We start from the raw sequence: 25,567 nt of genomic DNA on the forward strand, positions 1-25,567 counted from the left end.
GGTTCACATGGCACAACATTAAAATGTGCAATGAGGCTGCGATAATTAAGATAGCACTGTCTTTGAATAAGAGTTGGCAGACTAATGAAACATTTCAGATGTCCAGAAACAGATATACACATATAGCTATCTAGTTTAAGAGCAGCAAATGAAGTAAGTGGGGAATGGGTACCATTCTATTATATAATCAGATACTCTGGTTATATATATTCTTGTAATATAGGTATTATCATATTACATGTCTTAGTTCTTTTCTCTTTCTTTGCTTATTCAGCCCTATGATCTTAAAATCCATGCAGGGCACAATGTAAAAATCTAGCAGTCCATTATCTGGAATACAAACACTCCATGGTGTGCATCCACCACATTTTGGCTGTAAACTTCCTCGCGATTGGTACGCAGATTGCCTCAATTCCTTACCATCAGACAACTTTTGTAGAATCCTCTGACATCAGTGATCTGAGCCTGGAGATTTGAAATCACTCAGAATGGATGCCTTTTCCTTGACTCTTTGTTACTGTCTATGACTTCACCTTCTCTTGGCTATGAGTTTTACCTTTTTTAGTGCGAGTCCATTCCCCTTGGCCGAGAGGCATCTGCCCTGTCTGCAGGCTGGGCCATATTTGGTGGGGATGGTCTTGCTGTGTAGTTATGTGTCTACTGGCCATGGAACAATGGGAAGCAAAGTAGGTTTTAGAAAACGAGGTGTGGGATCAGTCCAATCAGTTTTGGAATCCCAGCTCTGTAACCCACTATCTGAACAGCCTGAACCAAACGATGTAGCCTTTCTAAGCCTCAGTTTTTACCTCAGTGAAATGTTAGTGGTAATACCTGGTGCATTAGGGCATAGTGAGGCTTATGTGAGTTAGCATATGGAAAGTCTACTTGCTGTTCTTTGGACACACCTGGTCATGTTCCAGTGGCGTTTGCCTGTAGAACTCTTCCATCCTGACTCACTCCCTTATCTGCTTCAAATATGTATTTGCTCAAATCCAGCCTTATCAATAAGTTCTCTGCTGAACACTTTAACTAAAATTGCAAGCTTCTCTCTCAAATTTTCTTTTTTCCACAGCACTTTCACCTTCAGAGATGTTTGACAATTTATTTGTTTGTGTTTATTGTCATTTCCTGTCTCCCCATGTTAGATCATGGTGAAGACCCAGATCTGTGCTCTGTTTACTGATGGATCCTAAGCACTTGGGAATAGTGCCTGTTTCCAGGTGGCTTGGAGTTCCTACTTAGTAAACATTTGCTAAATGATGGTTATATTTAGCATTGCTAAAATCAGATGCCTGTTGAGAAAGCCTTTGGAGAAGGCAAACACCAGGCTGAGATCTGGGTGGGGTTGATGTTTCCCTGCAGGAGTCTTTATTCTCAATCACTATCTAGGAGACCAGAGGCCCTTGGAGGGGGGAAGCAGGGCAGCCAGGCTGAGCCACCTACCTCTGCATGGAGTAGACACTCAGTAAAGGTCTATTGGCTGGATTTAGAGACAGCATGCATTGTTTAACTTCGAAGATAGGGACTATTATGCCATAGGCATCAGAAGCTCTATGACTAAATGGGAAATATCCTGCTTATTGTCGGTTGGCCTGACAACTTGGAAAAGAGCTCAACTTTGATCTAAAATTTAGCCTAGAAGCTGATCCTTGTAGTAACTGAAATGAAAATGGAGTGTCCATTGGAGAGGCTACTCAGGAGCCCATATAAGCAAAGGAGAAACATCATCCCTATTGTTCAGATCAGCGAAATGACATGCACCCTTCCCTGGTGTTGGGAGAAGCCTGGTATACCTGCAGGTCACTGGTGACATGGAGGTCAGCTCCATTCAGAAACCCTCTTGTATAGAGAGGCCCCAGATGGCGAGGCTGGTTGCTGCTGTTTGCAGGGTCAGTGGAACAGTGGCCTGTGGGCTATTTGTTGTAGATCAGTGGTCTGTGCACTTTAGTGATGTCAAAGTCACTGGAAAGACTCATAAAAACACAGGTCATGAGGCCTGTCCCTCAGAGATTCTGATCCAGTCCTGCTGGGCTGAGGCCTGAGAACTTCCCTTTCTAGAAAGTTCCCTGTGCTGATGCTGCTAGTGGCCTGAGGTCCACATTTTGAGAAGCGCTTCTCTATTGCTTGCTTCCTCCCTACTCCTTAGCTCCTCAGTGTGTTTCTCTATCTACTTCCGGCCTCTCTGTCTCCTCTCACCCATTGTCTGTAACTTTCCTCTATGTCCTCATTAAACTCTCCATCTCTCTCTCAGCTGGTCACTTGTTTCTCTTTTGTAACTTAGAATCAGGAGCCAGTGGAGAAGGCAGCCCCACATCCTATTACCCAGCATCCTGCATCCCAGGAATTCTTTTCTCTCCTCTTCTCTCCAAGGCTCTTTGAAAGCCCTAGTGCTAAAGCCTTACTACCAGTGACTGTGGGACTCTCCCCCCCTCCTCCCAACCCCTACCACCACCCCATCCTGACTCAGGACCTTCCATATGGCAGCCTGTGCCTCAACTCCTCTCTCCCAGGGAGAATGCCTGGGAATCTTCAAAGACTATAGAAGTGGGGAGTGGGGGGAGATGAGATAAAGTGAATCCATTAAAAGGCGTAAAAGCTGACAGTTTCAAAAATAATGATCTGGTTTCCTCTTATTTAAAACTACCCAGCTGCCCCGCTGCTTTCATTGCTGCTGCAACTGACACTCAGCTATGTTTGGAATTAAAAATACATAAGTGCTTTTTGAAAAAGCTGCTAATTTGAAGGTCATTAGCAGCCAAAACCATATTTCTCTTATTTATAAAAAAAGGCCTGCAATAAAGCTATAATATTTACTCTCCCCACTGAGTTTGGGTGTGCTTACTCGCTCCAAGGTAAGCTGAGCTGCCTGCCTGGCCTTGGTCCCCAGCAATGGGACCTCCTGGTGGCCTTCACTTCCTTATACCGGCCCTGAGCCGGACACCTGCCTGGAAGCCTCCAGCACCCAAGTAGCCTGTGACTTGCAACCGACTGACTGGGATGGATGCGAATTGCCATTAGAGTTGGAGAAATGGTCCTGTCTTCCAGGGAGAGGGCACTTGCCTCAGTAATGTAGATATTTGGAATAATTTCCCCTGTGGCTGCAGCTTGTGTCCTTGCTCCCTCCCTTCTGTGTCACAACAGCTAAGGCAGGCACACCTCCCCTAGGGCTGCTGTGAGGGCCAACAGTCGTGTCAGCCCTTGGTCCACCATCGCTGACATCTGGAGGAAGCCTTCCACACCTCACTGACCCCCCACCCAGGCTGTGGCTCACCTGTCCTCACACTGCTGTCAACCAGGGTGCCCAGGACTCTTTTTTTGGGCAAGCATCACTCTCTCCCTTTCGTGGTCCCCTGGCGGCTTCCCTGAGCTGGCCCCACCCCACAGCCCGCCTCTCAACTCCCTCTTCTTAGCTGTTTGTTTATAAGGGAAATTACTAGAAGACCAGCCTGTCAGCAGCTTCCCTGCAAATCCTACTTGCAAAAGGGAGGAGGAGGAGAAAAGCGAGGGGGAAAGGCAATGAGGCTGGGGTTGTGGTTGCCATAGAAATAGAGAAATGGAACTGACAACTGAAAGGCATTCCACAGAGCAGAGGAGAAGGAAGAGCATGAGAGTGCATGAGGGGGGAAATCGCAGTGGTAGGAGCAGCTGATCGATAGGCAGTTACATAAAACGTGTTCAGAGGAAGGACCATGTGGAGACGGGGTCCTGGTCCAGGAGTGTAGGTCCTACCAAAGGGCAGGGCTGAGATAAGGATGTAATCACTAGACCTGGAACTAGAGGAGCAAGCAGCACAGTCTACAAAAATGCATCCGCGCACAGGCAGACCACCAGATCCCCCCACCCTCAGCCTGGGTAGTGCAATTACGAGCCTTCTGGGTTAGGCCAGGTGGAACCCTAGGTGGCTGGGTGACCTTGTTATTCCTTCTGGAAATTTGATGTGTGGCAAAAGCAAACATAAAGTGGTGTACTCTGGCTTAATTTAGCTTCTTTTCCCTGAGATTTATTCCTTCATTATGAAAAAAAGTCATTTTTGGGCTTACTTAACCAATTTTCTCTCACTGTTCTTATTTCTTCTAATTACATGTGTAAGGCAGCCGATTAGATTATGCTCGCTGCTCCTTGTGGGCTGGAGGAGGGACCACTTCCCTCTTGTATTAAAGTGCAATGAATCTTATCTCCCCAGGAGAACTCCGGGCTCAGAGGTCGCAGAGCTGGGTTGCTGGCTCTGAGAGCAGAGTGAGGGATAGGCAGCGACTGGGTCTTCAGGGACATCTCCATCAAGGCCAGTGACAGAGGACACTGCGAGTGAGAATGCTGACAGTGGGGGTCACCCTTCTCAAGCCAGCCTCTCTCTAGAGCAAACCTTCTCCCAGCATGTTGTGGGCAGCAAGGGGCTGTCTGGAAATGTTTACCTTGCCTCCTGTCTGATCCCTGGCCCAGGAGGCCAAACCTTCGTAAATCTGCCTCCCCAGCTCTCCCTCTGGACTCCTGCCTCTATGGCAGCAGGCAAATCATTTTTCTTTATTCCCCTATGAGACTGTGAGTGCTAGTAGAATGAAGACTGTGCTTGGCATTTATAGGGATTTAGTGAAGATTTGTAAATGAATGAATGCACGCATGAATAAATAATTTTTAATCTCTTAGAGACTCTCTTGGAGTCCTCACTGCCACCACCCTCTCCCAAGTCACCTGGTGTATATTTCTACCTTCCCCTGACTTCCCATTTGTCCCCTGAAGACATTGGCTCTAATAAAAGAGACAGATTCCATGGTTGCCAACAATTCTGTTTTCTAGTCTTTAGTCCAGGACCACAGTCATAGTAACACTGACTATGAGCCATCTACTTTTCACCACTCACAGTAATATTCTGAGGAACTTGCTTTGTTCCTACCTTTCCATAATGTGGGTGGTAACAAGCGGGATTCTAGTACAATAAAATTCGCCTGAAACAGCTGTCAAGAAACCATTGGTGCCCTAACCGGTTTGGTTCAGTGGATAGAGTGTCAGCCTGCAGACTGAAAGGTCCCAGGTTCGATTTCGGTCAAGGGCATATACCTTAGTTGCAGGCACATTCCCAGTGGGCGGTGTGCAGGAGGCAGCTGATCGATGTTTCTCTCTCATCGATGTTTCTAACTCTCTATCCCTCCCTCTTCCTCTCTGTAAAAAATCAATAAAATATGCTTTAAAAAAAAAGAAAAAAAAAAGAAGCCATTGGTAAGGACTGCCATGACAGGACTGATCAGCCAGGCCCAGGATTGGGATTTAGTCACTGAGGCTTTTACAAATATTCTGGATTCCTGAACTTTGCCACAGTCTCCCTGACTCCAGCCATTGCTCCTCCAGTCCACCTTAGGCAGGTGTGTCCAGGTTGGCCTGATTTTTAAGCACTAGGTAGGTCAGGCTCGCCAAATTATGCAGCCCTTCACCTGCCTTTGCCAAGAAAGTTTAATAGGAACAGAGCCACACCCAGTCACCTATATGTCATCTATGACTATTTTCACCCTCAATGGCAGAGTTGCATAGTTGCAACAGAAACCATATGGTCCCCAAGTCTAAAATATTTACCAGCTGGCTCTTTACAGAACATTTTTGACATCCCCTGGATTAGATCTGCTATACCAAAGTTTGGAAGATATGCTAGATTTTCTTGCTGTGTAGCTGGTGGCAGGACCCAGAACACAAGGAGTTAACTAAATTTCAGCACCATATGACAGTTTGGAAATAAGACCAAAGGAATGATGTTCATTCAAATGAAATCAGCTGTACAGTTATGCCCCCTGGGCCAGACAAGTTAATGCTTGGCACACTGCCTTCTCTGTGAAACATCCCAGCAGGAGCTGAGCCCCTGGTGGGGGAAAACAATAAAAAAATTGTTAATTGTTAAATTGGATGTCAGAGAGAGTATCTTTCAAAGTTGCAGTAGGCACTTTGCATTTGGAAAGTATCAGATTGTGAGTAAGGCTGGAGGTCACCAATAGGTAAGGAACCCTTGCTCCACTGGGCAAAGTGGATGCAAGGCTTGGTGCCATCTGCTCTGTTCTGCAGGGAGACCCATCACCAGGTGCCCTGCTCAGCTGCTGCATTTTCCTTTAGCAAAAGCACAAATAAAACCATGTGAGCGGGGTGATATAAACACGGTTGTAAAGAATTGTAGTAAATGTGGCCCAACCTTGAGCCTGGGGTGCAGTAACTTCACGAAGAATCAATGTAATCAATGAGTGTTGTTGGTCCTTTGGGCTCTTCGATTGAAGGCAAGAGATGGCAAAGGTACATGGATGCAATGATTAGTTCACTTATTCAACAGATGTATTGTGTGATGACTGTGCCACAGGCTTACAGATTCAGCCATGAATAAGACATGCTCTCCAACTTGGCAAAGCTCCCAGGCTGGGAGGGTGGGATACAGACCCATCAACAGACCATTACAATACAGAGAGTGAACATCATGATGGTGAGAAGAACAGGGAGCTGAGGGACCTCAGAGGAGAAGCAGCTGACCTGTAGAGAGGACTTGGGAATGCCTTCAAGTGCAGCTGAGGCTCACAGGATGGCCAGGAGGCAGCCAGGTGAAAGAAGGTGGTGTTCCAGGGCATTGGTCCAGCTGCAACAACAGGACAGGAGGGGGTGGTGGAGGGGGATGGCCAAACCATGGGGACAGTGAGCGCCACAGCAGGAGTTGGGAAGTGCAAAGAAAAGTGAGACAGATTCATAGGTTTCCAAACTTCCGGTTTTCAGTTATCTCCTTCATGATTTTTCTGCCATATCCACATATGAATTTTACTCTTCTTTAGTTACTATTTTTTCTTAAAACCAAGACATGATTTTACTTGAATAAATTTATTTTAAGAGGAGACTTCATAATACCTGTGAAATTATGTATGCATTTTATGTGCTGGATATATTTTTCTCTAGTCTACATTAAAATGTATAATTATTACGATATATGTAATTTGGACACACACATCCTAAAACCCTCTTGCCCACTGATAGTACCCTCAGCGCTCTTGGAAACCCAGTAGGTTGATCCCTAAGGAAGGCTTTTCAGTCACAAGAAAATTTCTGAACAGTTATTAACCGAAGGAAGCTCTTAGTGACTGATAGGCCCAGAAACTGGTCTTGAATTCAAAGGGGAGACTTGGCTTAGCACCAGGAAGGACAGGCTCCTGGTCTGTGAAAGCAAGCAAGCAAGCAATGTGCCTGTGCAGCATATTGAAGAAGTTTCCAGAATGCAACCACTGCTCTAATATGACAGCCAGCCTTGGAATCCACCTAGGAGCAAGGCATAGCTCGATTCCAGTCTCTGCAAACATGCAAGGTGAAGGGCAGAAATGATTAAGATGACAGATATACACACAACTGTGAAGTTCACAAAACCTCAAATCCACAGAGGTTAAGGATTGACCTTTATTAGAAGGCAAGAAGACTTCTTGCAACAAACCTCAGGCACTGATTTGCTTTCTATTTTTAGACCATGTTCCCAAATCCCTAGAAATAAAATAAACTAGCTGATGCCAGTCAGCACTTACTGAGTCTCCTTGAGAACCAGGAATGAGGCTATGCGATTTATATGTAGCCCCTCATTTCACCCTCACACAAACTTTGTGGAGTAGATAATACCACCCTCATTTTACAGACAGAAAGCCTCAGAGTGTAAGAGTCATCTGTGCTGTGTTACAGGACGGGAATGGACAGTAGGAATCCCTAGAAGACGCCTAGCTCAAACGGCAGTATATTTGGTAAATCAGAGAATACACTTTAGGCAAATAACCTGGTTTAGAATTCTAACTCTTTAACTTGGGCTTCTCTGAGCCTTACTAGCTGATTCATTTTCAAAAAGGGTATAATAATACCAGTTGTATAAGTACTTAGCGTGCCTGGCTCATAGCAAGTGCTCAAAAAAAAAATAAATAAATAAAAGTAGCAATTGCTATTGCCAATTATATCATTGAATTTGTGATGATTATTTTTGAGAACTTCTCAAGTGATCATATTTCCAACCCCCACCCCAGGAGCACTTCCTCTAATTAACTGTTAGAAAGACTTACTTTAAATTCTACATGTAGAACACTTCCAGCTCTCACTCTTAGATGAAACCTGGTATGGGAGCCCTAATCAGCTTATCTGCCTCTGAAAATCTCTTGGCTATGGTTAGAGATCCCCAAGATGTCTGTGATCAAAACAGGAAAGCCCAGTTGGCATGCCAAAGCCTGCTGGTTTTCAGAGGTGAGCACTTGTAATCTCTGCCTCCTGGGTCCTGACCTTTCCCAGTGGGTGCTGGGGGAGCAGGTCTGGGCTGTCATCCAGCCCTGTTGCTCTAGCATGGGGTGGGGGACTCAGAGAGTGAACATGGAACCACAGCGATTCAGCAAAAGGTGAGCTAACTGCTCAGATTTATAAGCAGTGTGTTCTGTTCATATAGCTTAGATAGCGGACATTTTTGAGGTTTTTATTTCCTGCCCAAGCCCCTGACATAGGCAGCTAGAGCCCCAAGCTGACACTTAGCCGCCCACCTGCTTATTCAACAGATGCCACAGCATCTGAACAGGTAAAGATTGCTGTGCACAATGAGGGTTGTGTCCCATAGTAGTAAACATCCTCTAGAACAGTGATGGCGAACCTATGACACGCGTGCCAGAGGTGACATACGAACTCATTTTTTTGGTTGATTTTTCTTTGTTAAATGGCATTTAAATATATAAAATAAATATCAAAAATATAAGTCTTTGTTTTACTATGGTTGCAAATATCAAAAAATTTCTATATGTGACACGGCACCAGAGTTAAGTTAGGGTTTTTCAAAATGCTGACACGCCGAGCTCAAAAGGTTCTCCATCACTGCTCTAGAACTGCCCTAGCTCTCCACTCAGTTAAGTTGTTTCTGTCTTGTGTGAGTGCTGGGAAAGCAGCAGTTGAGGAGGTTGCTTAGCTGCCCAAACATACATCAAATGAGTGGGAAAGCCAGGGTTCCTCTCTGTCTGACCTGCTTCCCTGGCCCAGAAGCAGCCTCATGCATATTGGCTGAATGGATGGGTGGAGTCTTGCTTTGCTGTTACCAGTCTCTTCTCCTCATGTCCCTACCCTAGTTCCCAATACAACTGCTTGCTTGGTTGATCTTGTTGTTGGGCCTGTCCACTCACTAGGGTGTTCATGAACTTCCTCTGGACTTTGCAGTGGTGACTCCAACATGCCATGGTGACCACTAGTGCAGGTGGCCTCTCATTACCATCCTAGATCAACCTCTCCCCCGGTACAACTTCCCTCCTCTGTGGCTGAGGCTCTCTTATCTTATTCCCAGGGGTTATCTATTTCTTGATTCCAACTCTCCCAGAATGTTCCTCCCTTGTGGACTTAGACTCCCTTGGCCTGGTCATGCCTTCTTCCCATTAACAGTTATTACTAGTATGTGTGGGCCCTGTATTGGGTGCTGGAGATACAGATGAATATGATATATGGAGCTCACAGACTACAGGGTGGAATATGATGGCAGTAAGGACAATTGTTTAGGAGATAGAGGAGGTGACTGACTGTAGACTGGGCCACCCATAACCTGTGACATTGAACTGGGGCCTGATGGGCTCATGAGCTGGGGAGTGGAGGGGATCCTCCCACAGGGACAGCCATGAGTACAGAAACAGGTGGAAAGGGCCTATGCAGGCAGCAGGTGTTGTCTGGTGGGAAGTTTGGCTGGTGAGGTGGGCATGAGCATTCCTTTTGTGATCAGGAATTCGGACTTTTTCCCGTTGGGATTGGGCAGCTACAGAGGGATTCTGAGTAGGAAATGGGCTTGTGATGCTTCATATTTGTTTCTCAACAGATTCTCTCAGTACCCACTCATCTATTTGATGAAAAATGGGCGTGCTGGCTTTGTCACTCTAGCATCGTGATGGCAAGGCCCATGGGTTCAGTCACAGCTCTTTGATTGTCTGCATAAGAGGCTGCAGAAACTAAGTGATTAGATTATGAGGAAATGGGAAAGTTAGCTGCAGTTCTGCTAGGAACTCACATCATTCCTCATTTCATTCATCCTCCAAACCCAATTAGCAAGGCTGCACTTTAAGCTGCACCATCCCTCCTGCTGTACTCCCTTCTGTGGGGCTTGACCCTCTCAATGGTTATCCTCTTTTTTTTCTTCACGGATTCTTTTTGATTAGCTTTTAAACACACTCAAGTCTTTCCCACTAAAACACAGCAAAGTAACAATGACCAAAAGGAGCCTCCTCCAGCTCCATCCTTATTTTTCTTCTCCCCTTCAAAGTCCAGCTTCTTGAAAGATAGTAATGTCCTCTCTTTCTTCATTCCATCCAGTGTCTTCTGCCACCACCTCTCTGCTGAAACTGTCCTTACCAAAGTCACCTGAGACCTCCTGTGGCTAAACCATGGGCAGTTTTCTTTTCTTTCTTTCTTTTTTTTTATTGCTTAAAGTATTACAAAGAGTATTACGTATGTCTCCTTTTTTTCCCCCTGCCCTTGACAATCCCCTGGCCTCCCCTACCCCCCAGTGTCTTATGTCCATTGGTTATGCTTATATGCATGCATACAAGTCCTTCGGTTGATCTCTTACCCACCCCATGGGCAGTTTTCAATCTTCACCTCATATTAGCCCTCCCTGGCAACACTGGGCCCTGGGACCACTGTTCCCTTTCAGAAAGGTTTCCTTTGGCTCACTACCACTGCCTGCTCCTGGATTTTCTCCATCCCCTGCAATGGCTCTATCCTGACTTCTCTGTGAGCCTTTGTTTCCCTAGACACCTTTTAAATATTGCTGTTTTTTCAGGGTCCCATGCGGGCCCCCGTGTGTTTCCATTCTCACATTCTCCTGCAGTAAATTCTTCCACTCCTGTGGCTTTAGTTACAGTCAAGAGAAAACATGACACCCAAATCTGTATCATCAGCCCAAGTCTCTCTGCTCAATTATGGACCCCTGTATTCAGTGACCCATGGGCCACTCCAGTTCCTATTATTGTTCCCAATTTCTTCTTCCTTTTATATCCCTCATTTCAATAAAGGGTATCAAAATACACTCAGTTGCCCAAAGCAGAAACTTGGGGAGTCATCCATGATTCCTCCATCCATCTCCTCCAGTAGCAAACCCATCTCTACCTCCTGCTGATCTGATCTCGCTCATATTTATTCAGTCAGTCTGCTTACCTCCATCCTCACTGCTGCTTCACACCCTCACCCAAGTCACCACCATCTTTTGCCCACATTATTGCACCAGCTTCCTAACTAGTCTCCAAGAATTGAGTCTGGCAACTCCACTCCATTTTCCATTTTGTGGCCAGAGTGATTTCCTTGCTTCAACTCACTTTCCACCAATTGCATTCAAAATAATACTGAGCTTCCTTATGCTCTAAAGACCCTTCATGAGCTAGCCACTACCAACTACCCCCAGCCTGGCACCCACATCCAGCACTCCATTCTTCAGCTCTGCTGAACAGTCTATGACCTCACAAACATGCCGTCTGCTCTGTGGCTTTTGAACCTTTGTACATGCTGTTCCCTCCACCTACAACACTAGTTCCACCACTAACATCTCACCTTCCTAATCTGATAAATCTTTTCACTCCTCGGGTTCCCGTTTGGTAGATACCCCCTCAGAGATGCCTTCTTTGGCTCCCTAGCCAATAGCAGTGCCCTCCTCTGTGACACCATAACCCTGTTTATTTCTCTGTTGAAGTTATGTACAGAGTTGAATTCTGCTATAAAGACAGAAACTGGAACTTGTCATCATAGTCTGTGTCAGAAAGTCCTTTTCAGAGCTACATGCAAACATGAATTTAAAGACAAGAAACAGAAATCAAAGTTTTCTTGGGGTGAAGAGACCCCCCCCTCTTTCAGGAGAACAGCCTGGACTCAGTATCTCAGGACCTGGGAAGTGGCTTATTCCCCTATAATTTTGTTCTGTTTTCTCCACCTTTTTATTCTGGAGAATGGGTGGCTACAGGAAATCGTGGAGTAGGGGGAGTTATAAAGGTAAAATGACTCTTGGAAAGAAGTCTCAGGGTCCAGATAATGGCAAAAGACATAATGAAGTTTCCCTGCCAGGGAAGTGCTGCCTTTCTCTCCTGCCCAGCTGATGTCACCCTAGTAGGAGTGTTTCTGCTCTCAGAAGAATGGCACTGCCTGGCACTGCCCTTCTGATTTGTCTCTATTGTACCAGAGACAGTGCCACATTCATTGCTTCTTGGGGACTTTTCACAGTGACTGACATTTGGTGGGATGTTGCTTTCCCGAGCCTGTGCTCTGGGAAAGATTATGACATCGTATTAAAGATGCAGACAGGGTTAAAAAGGGGTGCGTTAAACTTCACAAAACTAAAATTAGAATAATTTACAATTGATAGCAGTAAAGAGTGAGAAAGATTCCAATGGAGTACCTAGGGATTAATTTCTTTAAAAGCATGCCATTTAAGGTCATGGACTTCAGTAGGTAAAATAATGACATGTTAAACTTTTTCAACTCAAACTTATTTAAATCACCAAATATGTGTCGAGCAGCTTCTCTGTGTTAGGATGTTGGGTGATGATTAGAGGTGAACAGGACATGACCTGTGTTCACTCCCACTCTGAGGCTCTGGAACGTTCTGGCTGGGAATGCTATGTGTGCCAAGTTGTGACTTTCAGCAACACAGGAACCCATTAAGGGCCTGTGATAAAGGGTCAGCCCAGGAGGCACTCCAGGGGAGGTGGGGGGAAGACTCTCCTTTTTTCCCAGGTGTGTGATGGAGGTCCATCCACCACTGCTGGAAGGTGTCTATACCACCCAGACTTAAGCTCGGTCTATAGAACACATTGCCATCACCACTACCACCACCACCAGGGCTGGTACCCTCTGAGAGGGACTGAGAGTTTGTTCTCAGACCTCTGTGCACATGTTTTCATTTGGAAATTGCTGGTCTCAAGAGATGCCCTGGTGGTGAACAAAGTTGCCATTAGACCTCAATCAACTTGTATGACCTTCCCCCGTGTGATCCAGCCACCTTCTTCCCCTTTGACAACCTTTCTGTGACCTCAGCGATTTCCCGCTACTACTACCACCACCACCCCCCAAACCCATCCTAGACAATACAAAACCTCTGGCTACTTTTGAAAATGACCCTGCCACTACCATGTGAACTGCAGGGCTTCTCGGTGAAAGCTGAGCTCACCCCCACATGAATGCCGAGTGTTTAGCCTTCTTCTTGGTGATAGAGAACACCGCATGGTACCTGTTGGCTGCTGGTACTCCATCATGGCTGTCCTTCCTCGTCTCACTTACCAGGGACCCAATCATGCCCTTAGGCCATTGGTGCCAGAGCCATTATTATTTCTGAAATAATAAGATTCCCGGGATAGCCCTCAAAGATCTCCTTAGAACAAAACGAAGCTGTTAGAATCTTTCATTTTTAACTAACACTTGTGTAGACTGTCACCCTCTTGCCTGATGTCTCACTCTTTCTGTCCTTCAATATTCCTGGACTTCTATTCTTCAGTCCTCACTGATTTCTGTTCTCTTCACAAATGCTGGTCAAGTATAATTTGTAGTCCTCACTTGATTTCAGCTTTCCTCTGTGAAAGTCAGTGACCTAGCTCTACACATAACTTTGGGGAGAGGGGAAAGGGAGGTGGTTGGTGGGGGAGGCATATGATTTTAGTATCGTGTGTCTATTTGGCATCTATGAGCTTCAGTGATCTTCAGATGATACAGTAAACATATGCTGTATAGATGCATTTACTCTCTACCTTTCATTCCTATCTTCAAGTATTACAGTGGGGGTGGGCACAGAAAAGTGGCTCATAATCTCTAAGACTTTACCACAGATTGCCTCCATTCACGTAACATCTGATCCAGGAACATTAATTAAACATCTCCCAGAGTCTCTTGTGCACTATCCACCCACCTGAATCTTGGTGGCCATAGGTATGTCTGGCAAAGGCTTCCTCTCTGTGAGCCCAGTGGTAGGTTCCATCTCTTTAGCCTGGTTCACAGGGGGATAGGCCACTGACCACTGTAAAAAGTGTATTTTTAAGAAAGGATATGACTTAGCCTGGATGGTGTGGCTCAGTGGTTGAGTGTAGATCTATGAACCAGGAAGTCATGGTTAAATTCCCAGTCAGGGCACATGACCAGGTTGCACTCTCAATCCCAAGTAGTGGGCATGCAGGAGGCAGCTGATTGATGATTCTCATTATTGATGTTTCTACTTCTCTCCCTTCCTCTCTGAAATTAAAAATATATTTTAAAAAAAGAAAGGATATGACTTAGAATTAACCCTCTGCCAGATGATAAGGTGGTAGTGAAATTCAGAGGATTGGGGGTCTCGTTAGCAGTGAGCATTCTCCCTAGGGAGCTCTTTTGAAGGGGTGAGTAAAGTCTCCTGGCACTAAAGGCCAGTGAGGACAGATACCTCTGTTAGACCAGCCTCTCCCATCCCTTCATTCCCAAGGGTGTGAGGATTCCTTCCCCTCTTCCTGGGTAGCTCAAAAACCTCAATGACTGTCATTCCCAGAGTCCAGGACTTCACATCTATTGCCATTCATTCCAGGAAGCTAGGTTAGTGTCTTGCAGTGGTTCTCAAGTGTGGTCTCGACCAACAGCAGCAGTACCACCTGTCAACCTGTGAGAAGTGCACATTCTTGGTTTCCACTCCAGGTCTACTGAATCAGAAAACCCGAGGGTGGGGCTCCATGACCTGTGTTTTAACACACCCTCCAGGTGATGCTAATGCATGCTCAAGTGTGAGGCCCACGGAGATAGTGGTTGAGAGTAAGGAGTCAGATTGCCTGAGTCAAAGCCTGACTCTGCTTCTGTGTGATCTAGGCAAGGTCTCTGTGTCTCAGTTTTCTCATCTGAAAATTGGAGGCACTACAATATCTTCTAGGACTTCACAAGATAATTGTGAGGAAGAGAGTTAATCATGTATGTACTCAGAACATTCCTGGCATAGAGAACCTGCTTAGGAATGATAGTCTTCATCAAAGGTAGTTACCACTATCTGATAACACACATAAGGAAACAGAGGCTCAGAGAGGTGAATGACTGGCTTCACGCTATAGGTGGAAGGCATGATGTCTCACTCTCGAGAGACACACCATATTTTGGGGTGTGGGGTTAGGGAAGCCTAGCATGTGAAGCCATGCTTGGCACCTACCTGGGGGTGTTGGGGGGATGTCAAGAGATTTGTCCTGCCCCTCCCATTAAGAGCTATGCTTGGAGGCCCTGGTCTTGGCTCTGCTAACCCTTCATGCTTTCCCCTTGTGCACTTTGGGTTCTTTCTCTCTCTTTTGTGAGGTTTTATGGTAAAATGAAACCAAAGGATGTGGCATGACCTTCACCTTGACCTTACTTTGTCTTCAGCCAGAGGTGAGCTGGCATTAGTGGAGGCTCAATGAGGATCTTGGGTTGAGGAGGCTGCCTGAGAAATTTGGTGATAAATTAAAATTCATTCCTGTGGAAAATTGAGAGTAGATTAGTTGAACTGCCTAGACTTGTAAGACATTTCACGGATTGAGGTCTTTGGGGGTAATTAGCAAACTGTGCATAGAATTGGCAAGCTATTACTTAGGGGAAATTGTCTTTTTTACACACTATGTGGCTGGTTGGGGGGCCCTTGCAACCATATGTGAATCTTCTGAGACTGTTTGACCATCTCCTCCTGTCCCCTGGGGGTTAAACACAAGGGTGGTGCTTTAAGAAGGTGCTGCCCTGCTTTGGACCTGTACCCCTAGGCCTATGAGCCTCCTTCAAGGGGCTTCAGAAGGTAAGGACCTCCCCAAGTTCAAAGTTACCTAGAACTAGGGAAGAAGGCTTATCTCACCTTAAGTATATATTAACCTACATGAGAACTATAGTCCTCTTAATTGCCTCACAACCCTCCCCTCCAAATGCATGTGCCCAGACACACCACAGTAGTCTTTAGTGGCTCTTCCTAAATTGGCCTGGATGTGATTCTCAAATGCAGTGTGTGAACTGAAAGCAAGGCTGGTCATGTCTTACTGGTGATTGTTTATGTTTATTTCCCAGTGACTTCTTAAAGGTGCACGTTTGAGACTTCAGAGCCACTTATTTATTTGGTTCTTCCTTTGGGTCACAACCGCGAGAGTGATTTCAATAGATTCTGCTTCTCAGGAGTCACAGGATCTGGATGTGTACCCTCCCTTCCATTAGGGGGAAGAAAAATGTTTGTTAAGGATTCTCCCATCACTTGGGCACAGACCCCGTGGGGTCCAGGAACACATGCTCTGACACCATTCTATGTAAACCCAGACATGCTTCTGCTCATTTTAATTAGACAGATAAAATTAGCAAGGAGATTAAGGTAAAAGGAGAAATTAAAAATATTTAAATGTTAGGTGGAATTTACAAAAGTGAATCGAACAATGAGGTACAGAAGGAATGCAGAGAGACACAGACACACTTGAAACATTCCTCGGATGCCATACGGCTTAAGCCAGTCCACGGGTAAGGTAAGAAGACCCCTCCCTTGCCACCTCTTAAATTGCAGATTCCAGGATGTGGAAGAACATTCTCCAGACACACTTTCCTTCTCCTTCTCTTCAGATGTTACCAATAATAATTAATCAGTCAGTATCATTCTAGAATGGCCCACACTGCATCCAATTCAAACCACTCACCTGTTTCCTGTCTGAATTTGCAAGCTCTTGAGAGTTTTCCCCCAATTTCATTTTAGTTTTCTTCCTACCCTCTCCCCATTGAGCCAATAGGCCACCTGGGCCAATCAGAAAACCAAAACCAACAATACATTTCTGCCCCTTCGAATTTTCCAGGCCAAGACTTCCTAGACCTTTGTTTGCATCTGTTACGAACAAGCACAGTCATCTTAGAACACAGACGTACATATGTGTGCTCACGCACACATGGAAACAGGTTTTCTTTTTTTTTTCTTTTCCAATTTGTGGTTTCTTTTTCCTTTTTGCAGAAAATGCAAACAAAAGAGAAACAAGGTTTTCAATTGAAGGTACATCTCTTCTTCAATATGAAGACATTAATTGAATTGGTCGGATCCCCCATGCAGTGGTCAGCAAAGTCCTTTGGCAACTGACAGAACGACATCTGGAGACTCAGGAGCTGGGGTTGGTTTGAAGAAACTTCCCTACATGAGTTGTGAGCAAAGGGAAATGGATGTGGGAGAAGGGAGAGGACTCTTGGGGAGGAGTACAGAAGGAGAAAAGAAAAGAATGTCATTGGCGAGGAAGAAAATGGAACGCTGCTCTGTTTCTTCCCTCCACCTCCTTCCCTTCCTTCCTGTGGACAGATGACTCCAGCCCACTGAGGGGGGAGCTGAGTTCACTCTTGAAACCCTGATGCATACTCTTGTGTCTTCACTTCCGCTGAACATCACCTCTTCATATTTTTATTATCTATTTTGTTTCCCACGGCATCATAAACATGCTTCTGTCACTGAGAAATGAAGGTTGACTATGAGGAGCAGGTCCAGTTTTTCCTTCACATATGTGACACACTTCTCAATGGAGAAACCAATCTCTCCAGAACATTCTGCAGTGTTCAACCTCTGGCTCCCCCTTGAGTCTGGTCCTTTTTCTTCCTCTCCTTCCCCCAGAAAATGAGAGTTCTCATGCCATTGCCGTTGGTGACTGACTCATCTGGACCCTCATAGAATGAATGCTGTTCAGGATCTTCTTCTGGTGACCTGCCAAGGTGACCCCTATTCTCAGGAGGTCTCTAGGAGGGGAAAACACAAAAGAAGGCACTTTAATCTTACAGCAGCTTTTCAGAGATCAAAATTCATCATAGAAAGCAAATAAAAGTGTTGAAGATCCAAGAAGTTGGGTAGGTAAGTGAAAATGTTTAAAATCCAAGGATCCCAAGTTTAAGAGTCTTTAGCAAATGCCCACCTGGATATTTCCTTACTGAACTTCACTCTCTCCATGGAGTAGACCTTGTCTCCAATGCTCCCTCCAATTTGGATAATCCTGGAAGGATCTGGAGCAGCCCCTTCATTGTGTCCATGACTTAGGTAAACTAGAAGTTTCCTCTGTTTTTTTGTTTTGTTTTGTTTTGTTTTGTTTTCAACACCCCCAGCACATGTTGTATGGGGCTTCAGGTATTCTGTGGCTTTCTGGCTAAATTAGTGATCACCCGCTGTGACTGAAAGGATGTGGGGCTTGCTTGGTTTTCTGATCCCCCCTCCCGCCTCCCAGTTTCCATTTTGTGCCTCTGTTTGAATTTTAATATCATACATTTTTAAGAAGGGTAATCTCAAAGGTTTAAGGACTATGTTTAGGATAGGGATTTGGTATGGAATAATCTTGGAGCTATGAGTCTTAATATGAACAAGTTCATGGCTTATATTTGACTTTGGGGAGACCCATGCTTCTTTCCTTAATAATAATAACATGACAGTGCTTGAGTACTTTTCAAGTGCCATATACTAACTCATTCATACCTATGGAAGCATTTTGTAAAAATCGACAAACCATTTAAATTCAATGATAATACTTTAAGAGCAATCATTTCTCCTGTGCATCCTGTAGGGAAGGAAATAGGCAGTAGGCCAAGTGCTTTGCATGTGCTATTCTACTTGCCACAAACCAATGAGATGGGCACTATTATAGACATATTTATAGACAAGACAACTATGGCTCAGAGAAGTTAAGTAACATGCTCTAGATCACACAGTGGGGGAGCATTCAGGGAGCTGGGGTTCAAATTCAAGACCACTGAGCCTCAGCTACCCTGCTGGGCTGCTCTCAAACTCTCCTAAGGTGCTACCTGTACTCCCCCCAAAGCTCTGGGTCTCCAGCACAGCAGCTCACTTTGTGCACTGTGCACTTGACCCCCGAGGAGGACCGTGTGCTGGACCTCCACCCACTGTGCCGCCGCCTTCCTGATCCCCCTCCTTTCAGCAGGTGGTCAGTGCCCCACAGGCTGCAGCAGGTTTAGATGATTAAATTGCCCGTGTCTTTTTAGCAAACATGTAACATGTTTGGGAGGTGGACTTGAATTTTAAATTCACAGATTGTCCCGCAACCTATTTATTTAGTTGCTCATATTCTTTTTCCATCTTCTATCTCCCAGAAGATAAACTAAATTGCTGCAATAGCGTGTGGACATTTTTACTCTGAACTAAATTAAATTCCTTAATTTTAGGTTTCACTTTCCTTTGTTCTTTTCATGGTGGCTATTCTCGGACTCGGGAAATTATTCCCCTTGATTCCTTCTGTTTGTAGGTGATCAGGTGATGACTGCCCTCATTTTCATCTAGGGGAAGCAGGAGTAGCCTCGTCTTCATGAACACCCACTTCGGTCCCTGCACCCAGGCCCCCAATCATCTGCGCCATCCACTTTAATTCTGCGAGATTGGGAAGCTGGTTTTTCACCAGTCAATGCTTCTGTTTTATTTTTGGTGTCTGACAATAATTCATTATGTCAGGGACCATCTTTTTTAGGCATCAGCAGGAAATGAACCCAGGTTTAAAAAATGAAATCTGAAGTTTAGTGGATCCAAGACTAGATGCTCATTCAAGTCACCTCCCTGGAGGAAGTGGAGGGGCCATCATTTCTGGCAAGAATGAACCTCAGAGAGGTGGAGCTGGACTCCAGGAAGATGGACTGCAAAGCAGGAGTGGGGGACCGAGGCCGAGTATTCAGAAGCCGTCGCTCTGGGGCTCCACTGCTGGGCGTAGGTGACCACTCCCTCCCGTGGGACTCAGCCACTGGCCTGCCCTAGGAGGGTAGCCCCACAACGACCTCTGTGCCCGACACAAAACAGGTGATCAGTAAATGTTTCCAGCTGCTTGTGGACTGATCGATCCTCTACCATGGAAAATGTGTGTTACAGACCACCAAACCCAGTGCTGTCAGTACATGTTTTAGTCTGGGCAGCCAGTGAGGTCCCCTCTGGGTTATGTGTGTGTGTGTGTGTGTGTGCATGGGTGTGTATTCAAAATTTGACCGACTTTAGACCAACTTTAGTTCAGTGCATTATAGAATCTTGACTGCATTATAGAATCACTTGGGCAGTTTTTAAAATCCCAATGAAGTTACAATATCAGGTATCAGTCCCTTTAAAGAGTCCCAGGTGATTCTAGTGTGCAGCAAAGTATGGGTGCTGCTGTGGCCCTGGGATGGACTGGGAGAAGGATATGGAGCTGGCAGTCAGGAACGCAGGCATTAGGCCCGCTCTGCCACTCATGAGCTAGGATCTTCAGGAACTGACTTCACCCACTTTCTGAACCTGCTGAATGAAAGGGGTGGAACTACATAAATATTTCTCAAACTACAGTTCCACAAACCCTGCCTCTCAAAAATGTGGCTCCATGGTGTTGAATAATTTTAAATGGGTTTCTTTATTTCAGGATTTCTCATGGCCTTTACAATGCTAATGTGTGTCCTGAATCGCCAAGAGAGTGATAAAGTGTGCGGCATTTCCCAAATTTATTTGACCGGGGGACCTTTTTTCCAAGGAGAACCTATTAGCATTTCCCAGAACAAGTGCTACTCAGAACATTCCTGATGAAATGATGGACTGCGTGGATCTTTAAGACCCTTTCTGGCTCTCATTTTATCTGAATAATGTTGGGTTTTGTATCCCTCCAGAGTCCTTTGGGCGCTGCAGACTGGTAAGTGATTTGTGGGGGGTGGAAATGTATACTTATTTACAAGTGCTATGTAGGTACGAACAAGCTCCCCCACATCTGCAGCTGTTGCTGCGTCAGGGCCGTGCCTCTGCCTGCTATGTTGTTAAAGTGCTGGCTGGCTGTGTTCTTTCCATCTGGATGCTCCCTTTGATAGGCTGAGTTTAAAAACTTAAAGGGAGGAGGGACTCTTGGTGATTAGGTAAATGACATATGGCAATGAATAACTCTCATTTGGGGCCCAGAACCATCTCAGCCTCCCCACCTTCAGCCTTGCCTCCTTTTTTTCCAAGGTGTGCCCCCACCAGTCCTGGTTCCATTCAGAGAGATCTGGAGCTGAAGCCAGAAGTTAGGACTGGTACCAAGGACAATGGCAGGGAAGGAACCTTGACCCCCACCCACAGGCTAGACAGAGACGATTCTCATCACTTACTCTGATGTCATCTGGGTGACCAGCTGGAGGGAGGTGAAGCCGGCGGTGAGGAAGCTGTCCCTGTACTGAACCATTTTGATGGCACTGAGCCAGTCATCCACGGTGGTAAAGGCCGTGAAGTCTGGGATAGAGCGGTCTAGCAGGGGCTGGGAAGGCCTGTGAGACAGAGAGGAGGAGCAGGTGACTTCACAGCTGCAGCAGTGTGCGGAGAGCCACGCTCTGGGCAATGGCAGACTCCACGTGGGGTGGCACATGCTTGACAGTGGAGCCCTGTGCTGACCCTTCCTTCCAGGTTCCTGAGTTGGCATGGCTTCTCAGGGCCAGGTGGCTAGTCCCTCTGCCTCTGGGCACTGCCACACGTCAGTCAGCCCAGACAGGCTGATTGACCAGCATGCAGTATAAAGGGAAGGGAAGGCTCAGGACTCTCTTGTAAACTGAAATCTAAGAGCTTTTAAAAATATATATAGTTCACTGCCACCTCCCCAAATCTGTTGTTAACATTTGGCTTTCTGGTTTTGTCCTCAGCTAATTGAAATAAATGGAAAAGAAGGGCCCACCACTGATCTTCCCTGGCACATTCTCAAAGCAGACACCCAGGTACCCAATCTGGAAACCAGGGTGCCTTCTTGACACATCTTCAGCACCAATGCCCAATCCTTTACCAAGTCATAAAGATTTGACCTTCAAAATTGTTCAAACTCATCCACTTCTTTCCACACCATTCCCCTGACTTAATATCCTACCTTCTCTGTCATGATTACTGCAGTGCTTTCTTTGTGCATGCTTGTTCCCCTCAACCTAAGTTCCACACTGTTGCCTGATGCTCTCTCTTACAAATGCAGATGTGATTATGTCAATAACCCTCACCTGTTCCTGATTCAAGTCAAACCCTCCAAGGTAGTGGTCGCCAACCTTTCGGACCTCACGGACCACCGGTTGGCGACCTCTGCTTTAAGTGATGCTCATTAATCTGAAAATCAAGCCCAGAATTCTTAGCAGGACCTAAAGACTCTGAGTGTCTGGCCCTCGCCCACCTCACCAGCATTAGCCACCAACCTGCCCCCTCACAAACTGTACTGTACACACTAGCCCTGTCCTTTCCACCCTCAGGCCTTTGCACATGCTGTACCATGGCCCCTCTACTCCCATATTCCTTTCACTCTGTTAATGCACTCCCTCTCTTCAGCTGTCATCAGGGATGTCTCCCTGACAACAGAGGAAGGTAGATGTTCTCCAAGCATCAGGCACCTACCTCCCTGCCACACTGATCTTTGGGTGATTATCTAAATGACTCAAAGTTCCACGAGGGCGGGGACCATGTCTACCTTAGTCATTCTGTAGTGCCAGCAATGGACACAGTGTTTAACCCAATAAACTTTGGTTAAAAGGGTGAATAATAAATGAGTTAACCCTGCAAATTGTACAACTGATAGTTGCTGGCAGTTATTCTATTCATTTGCTCATAACAAATCCCATTGCTTTGTATCTTTGTCCCCTCGCAATCAGGGCCTTTGCTTGCTAATAGGTTGGCCAAGGTTCCAGGTCTGCAGTTCCACCTGCCTAACAGACTGGTATGTTAACAGAAAGGGTGCCTTCTGGAAACAGGATGGCCCAGAAGTGGGGCCTCACACCAAGCAGATCAGATATGCTCAACTGTTAGAGAACCCAGTGCCCAGCCCATCTAAAGCCAATGGGAGGTAGGGACCTAGACAGGTTTCTTAACATCTGTCTACACAGCAAGCATGTCAAACTCGCAGCCCACAATGAATATTTTTGCGGCCCAGCCAGTATAATGGTATGTAAGAAACGTTTTAATAAAAATTTTGTGACTAAATTTTTACAATATCCTGTTATACATAATTATTAATAACGAACTACAATGTTCGCTAATGGCTGATTACTATAATCGTGTGGCATTCATTTCCCTTACGCACCGGCACACCATCTCTCTCCACTAATACTAGCAGTGAATATTTTAGCAGCCGATGGCCATGTCATTAGTCTTGTACTGACTTGTTTGGTGTGCGCAACAGGAAATATTTCACTTTCGGAGAACAATAAAAATAGGTTTATTTGCATTACACTTATTAATTTGTGTAGTTATTCAGTGTCTGGTAAGTTAATGTTCAAGAAAAAAATATTTTTATTAAAATGTTCTATTATGTTAACGATTACTCATTTATTTCAGCCCTTTGTATTCAGCATGTCTCTATCGAAATAAACCTATGTTTCTATGAAAATTGAAACTTTTGTTTTTTTGCGGCCCACATAAACTTAAACCTTGTTTATTTGGCCCGTGTTAGCCTTTGAGTTTGACATGCTTGGTCTAGCCGTGGTCGGTCGGCAAACTCATTAGTCAACAGAGGCAAATATCAACAGTACAACGATTGAAATTTCTTTTGAGAGCCAAATTTTTTAAGCTTAAACTATATAGGTAGGTACATTGTTATTAACTTAATTAGGGTACTCCTAAGGCTTAGGAAGAGCCACACTCAAGGGGCCAAAGAGCAGCATGTGGCTCGTGAACCGCAGTTTGCCGACCACAGATCTAGCCTGTGCTGGAGGCAGGGAATATTTTAGAGAGAACCAAGAGAAAAAGGAAGAGAACAATTTTGGAACTTCTCCCATTAGTGGATAAGCTCAATCACCCTACCCTTGCTCTTAATGGACCAAAAGGCTAGCAGTGTTGCTACTGGCCTTGCCCCTGACCACGCACACCTAGTAACCCCTAGACTCACACGGCGGTGATGGTTGCCACAGTCTTGAGACTTGCTGGGTTCCGGATCATCTTGTCCAGGGTGTTGACAATCTCAGCAAAGCGGGGCCGGCTATTACGGTCCTTCTGCCAACAGTCCAGCATGAGCTGGTGTAGAGCAGCTGGGCAGTCCATGGGCGGGGGCAGCCGGTAGTCCTGCTCAATGGCATTGATGACCTGCAGGGACACACATGAGAACAGGTATGATTGGGTGATGAGCCATCAGCCAGTCATTCACAAGTTAACCCCCAAGGATGGAGCCTGCCTGACCCAGGTGCCCTCATTCTATGCTCATGTACTTCCTACCATAATAAGATGTGATGTGTACTTGGCTTTTCTCCCTAGACTGTGGGATCCTAGAAAGCTGGGACCACATCTTAATTGTCCCTCTGTATCCCTAGCACCAGTGCTGAGCCAGATGCACACTAGATCTCAGTAACTGTTTATTGAAGAATAATCTGATTAATTGGCTTGAACTTCTCTTTTTAAGAGGACACTGACCCAATTCTTCCTTGCTGGCAGCTAGTGGCACCAGGGCAAATGAAACAATGGCACATGGGAAACCCAGTAAACCCACTATTTATAACAGACACCACCAAAACTTGTGGTGGCCTCTTCCTTTTACTGTTAAGCAAAGAAATGGAAGGAAGGAATCAGGACTTGATGGAGCCCCTACTCCATGCAAGGGGCTTTCTGATCATTTTGCCTTAATTTTCAAGAGGCAGCAACTGGTATTGGGTTGAAGGATTTGGTTAAACAAATTGGTTCAGGACAATAAAAATGGTCAATTAACAAGGTGGTCCACAATCAATATCTCCAATCAGGTTTTGCAGACTCCAGAGGATAATTTTGTAAAGGTTTTAGGATCTTCATGTACTTTTGTCTGTTGTTCAGGTTATAGTAATTGTTTTTCACCCTTTACTTCTTAATTCCAATTCATTTAAATCAATTATGTCTGCTCTGTGCTTTTTGTAATAGAAAAAAAATAATTGTAAATGACCCAGTGCTACACCTACGGATTTATTATGATATAACACAATGGAAAGCCTGGAATTCAATGCAGGCCTTCCAGTGATGTTGCAAAAATGTACCTATTTAAATGGAAATATACTCATAGTGTAATATTAGGCAAAAGAACAGGCTGCATAACTGCAGACATGGCATAATCTTGCTTTTGTAAAAAACTAAAACCAAACAAAAACACAATAATTATACACACGCATAGAAAAGACCTTGGAAAGATATATACCACAGAGTTAATGGTGGTTGCCTCTGGGCAGGTAGCAACATGAGTGCTCTTTATGCTTTTCTTTTTGCTTGTTATTTTCTGTAATAATTATGCATTGATTTTATATTAAAATAAACAGTTAAAGCATCTTAAACAACAAAGGAAATAATTTTGGGTTCAGTGATTTTCATGTGTTTTTGCCTCTAAATAATGTCAGGTTCATTTTGACTGATTATGCTTGGGGGTGTGAATTGGTCAGAAAGTGAATATTGTCAATCAGTTTCTATTTTTACAAATTTTATGCATAGTGTATCTATCAGACATGAGATGGGGCATGAGATAATATGATAACCTGAAGTCATTAGACATAATCAAGGTGTATTTTTCCTTGTGTTCAATATGGCAGAAAAACAAACAAACATATAAACCATGCCAATATTATCACTACATAAAATTCAGTGATTGGAAACATTTACTTTTTTTAAAAAAATGGGAACATTCACTTTTAAATTATGTTTCATCACCACCAAATTTTTCTTTGCCAAACTACTGTC

General features: G+C 45.0%; 1 protein-coding gene across 1 annotated transcript in view; it reads right to left on the reverse strand.

Moving 5' to 3' along the window:
* Positions 1-16,152: 16,152 nt before the first annotated feature.
* Positions 16,153-25,567, reverse strand: part of EPHB1 (EPH receptor B1) — a 407,554-nt gene continuing 398,139 nt past the window's right edge. The window contains exons 14-16 of the mRNA XM_036332515.1: positions 23,769-23,962; positions 21,031-21,186; positions 16,153-17,682 (exon numbers count right to left, since the gene is read on the reverse strand). Of these exons, the coding sequence (XP_036188408.1) occupies positions 17,574-17,682; positions 21,031-21,186; positions 23,769-23,962 (459 nt within the window). The 3' untranslated portion in view covers positions 16,153-17,573. The remainder of the gene's footprint in view (positions 17,683-21,030; positions 21,187-23,768; positions 23,963-25,567) is intronic.

This window comes from Myotis myotis, unplaced genomic scaffold (assembly GCF_014108235.1).
Source record: "Myotis myotis isolate mMyoMyo1 unplaced genomic scaffold, mMyoMyo1.p scaffold_m19_p_13, whole genome shotgun sequence".
NCBI classification, from domain to species: Eukaryota; Metazoa; Chordata; class Mammalia; order Chiroptera; family Vespertilionidae; genus Myotis; species Myotis myotis.